Here is a 1,661-nt window from a genome sequence, read left to right on the forward strand (position 1 = left end):
AGAGCTCCTCCTTCCACAAACAGCCCTGGGCCGCCTCATTGCTGCCAGGAGCGGACATGGTGACTTTGCAGAGTACCATGAACACTTTAAACACAATGATGCCCTGCTGACATGCTCTTGCAGCTGCAGAAAGGATCCATCCCATTTCTATCATTGCAGGGAGGGCTGCAAAGCAGCAGCACATCCATGGGGCCGCTGGCCTGTGACTGATATCCTCTGCACAAAGGCTGGATACACTGCATTTGCAGGCTGGCTGGGAGAATCCAACTTCTATATAGATATCTGCCGATGACATTAGGCCATCAAACTCACCAAATCCAGGGACATCCAGGCTTACCTCCAGTCTCCCTTCCTCTCTCTCTCACTTCCCTTTCTTTCCCCTTTTATTGTACCCCTTCCCTGCCCTTCTTGTTCACATGCATGCTTTTTGTTGCAAACCAATACATGCAATTTTGCTGCTTTGACAGTCATGAAAACCCAAGCAGCCCCCCGCGCGGGGGGCTACCTGTATATAGATGATAGATGGTAGTTTAGCTAGGTGACAGGCAGTCTCAATCTGCCCGTCGTATGTCCCGCACCGAGACCAGGGCTTTTCCGCTTCCGAGGTTCCCAAGGATGCGTGGAAAGTCCCGAACCTCGACGTAAAATAGACACACACACACACACACACTAGTTACTACTACTATAGTTAGCTCAGCCGATAGGCCATAAACCAATCAACCATTCACCACACACCAAAAGAATGTCGGGGTCACGTGCCCACTCCGGGCGGCCCTATACCTAAACGGGTTACGACCGCACTATTACTACTTCGGCCTAGTGCCAGTAGACCTTCGGTGCTTGTCTAATATACATGCGTTCCGCCCTATGTCCGTAACAAGGATACACGGGAGTATCGCCGCAGTATCGCCACGATTGACATAGTCTAAATTGGCGCCGTATCGCCGCTAGCGCTGCGATAGCGCGGCTAGAGTGGCACAGCGAAGCCGCAAAATCCGCGCCAAACCGCGCCGAATCCGCAATGGCGCGGATTCAGATCCAATGGGCCAGAATCCAAAGCAGCTGTGGATTATACATGCAGGATCTGCAGCAGTGCAGATAATCTGAATGGAATGGCTTGGAGTGGATTTTGCAGATTGGATTTATCTGCAAGATCCAATTACAATATGTTACTGTAATTTAGTAAATAACTGGCAGTTTGCCAATTTCTTGGAATTATAATAATAATTAACATACAATGCAATGCCTTTGTTATAAATTTCAATTGAATATGGGTGTTGTACTGTTGTCAGCCAATTAACTAGTTGATCTCATATACTATGGAATGCCGGGTATATACTTACGTGCCCAGGGGCGGTTAAAGACAACCGTATTCCACCCGCGGAGATAGTGCATTCCAGTCTTCATGTTATCTAAAACCATCCACAACTCCCCACATACAATGTAGTCAAAGTATGCTGCATATTTCAACCCTGTCAAAGAACCATTTTCCAAACATTCCTTACCAGAAAACATGCACTTTACCAGTGCCAACTGTCTGCAACCAGGGAGAACTAGGGATTACTTTCAATAAAACCCACAACTTGTTGGTTTTCACAACGGTCTGCAACCATACCAAAGTCTTGGAGCAGTCACCATCCATACTCAAAACCATGAGACAG

At 47.7% G+C, this 1,661-nt stretch overlaps 1 protein-coding gene across 1 annotated transcript; it reads right to left on the reverse strand.

Annotated features, from left to right (window-relative positions):
- Nucleotides 1–635, reverse strand: ASPGLDRAFT_1393591 (uncharacterized protein). The gene is made up of 2 exons (XM_022541678.1): nt 338–635; nt 1–282 (listed from the first exon to the last, which is right to left on the reverse strand). The coding sequence occupies exons 1-2, from the start codon at nt 469–471 to the stop codon at nt 87–89; spliced, it is 330 nt and encodes a 109-aa protein (XP_022402509.1). The 5' UTR covers nt 472–635; the 3' UTR covers nt 1–86.
- Between the last annotated feature and the right edge of the window lie 1,026 nt (nt 636–1,661).

The sequence above is a fragment of the Aspergillus glaucus genome (genome assembly GCF_001890805.1).
Source record: "Aspergillus glaucus CBS 516.65 unplaced genomic scaffold ASPGLscaffold_7, whole genome shotgun sequence".
Taxonomy (NCBI): Eukaryota; Fungi; Ascomycota; class Eurotiomycetes; order Eurotiales; family Aspergillaceae; genus Aspergillus; species Aspergillus glaucus.

What these genes read in the sequence shown, in the direction of transcription:
- ASPGLDRAFT_1393591 (XM_022541678.1), bottom strand. Translation starts at nt 471, where the DNA reads ATGACTGTCAAAGCAGCAAAATTGCATGTATTGGTTTGCAACAAAAAG. An exon ending in GAGAGGAAGGGAGACTGGAG is followed by an intron (nt 283 to 337) that starts GTAAGCCTGGAT and finishes TGTCATCGGCAG; the next exon opens with ATATCTATATAGAAGTTGGA.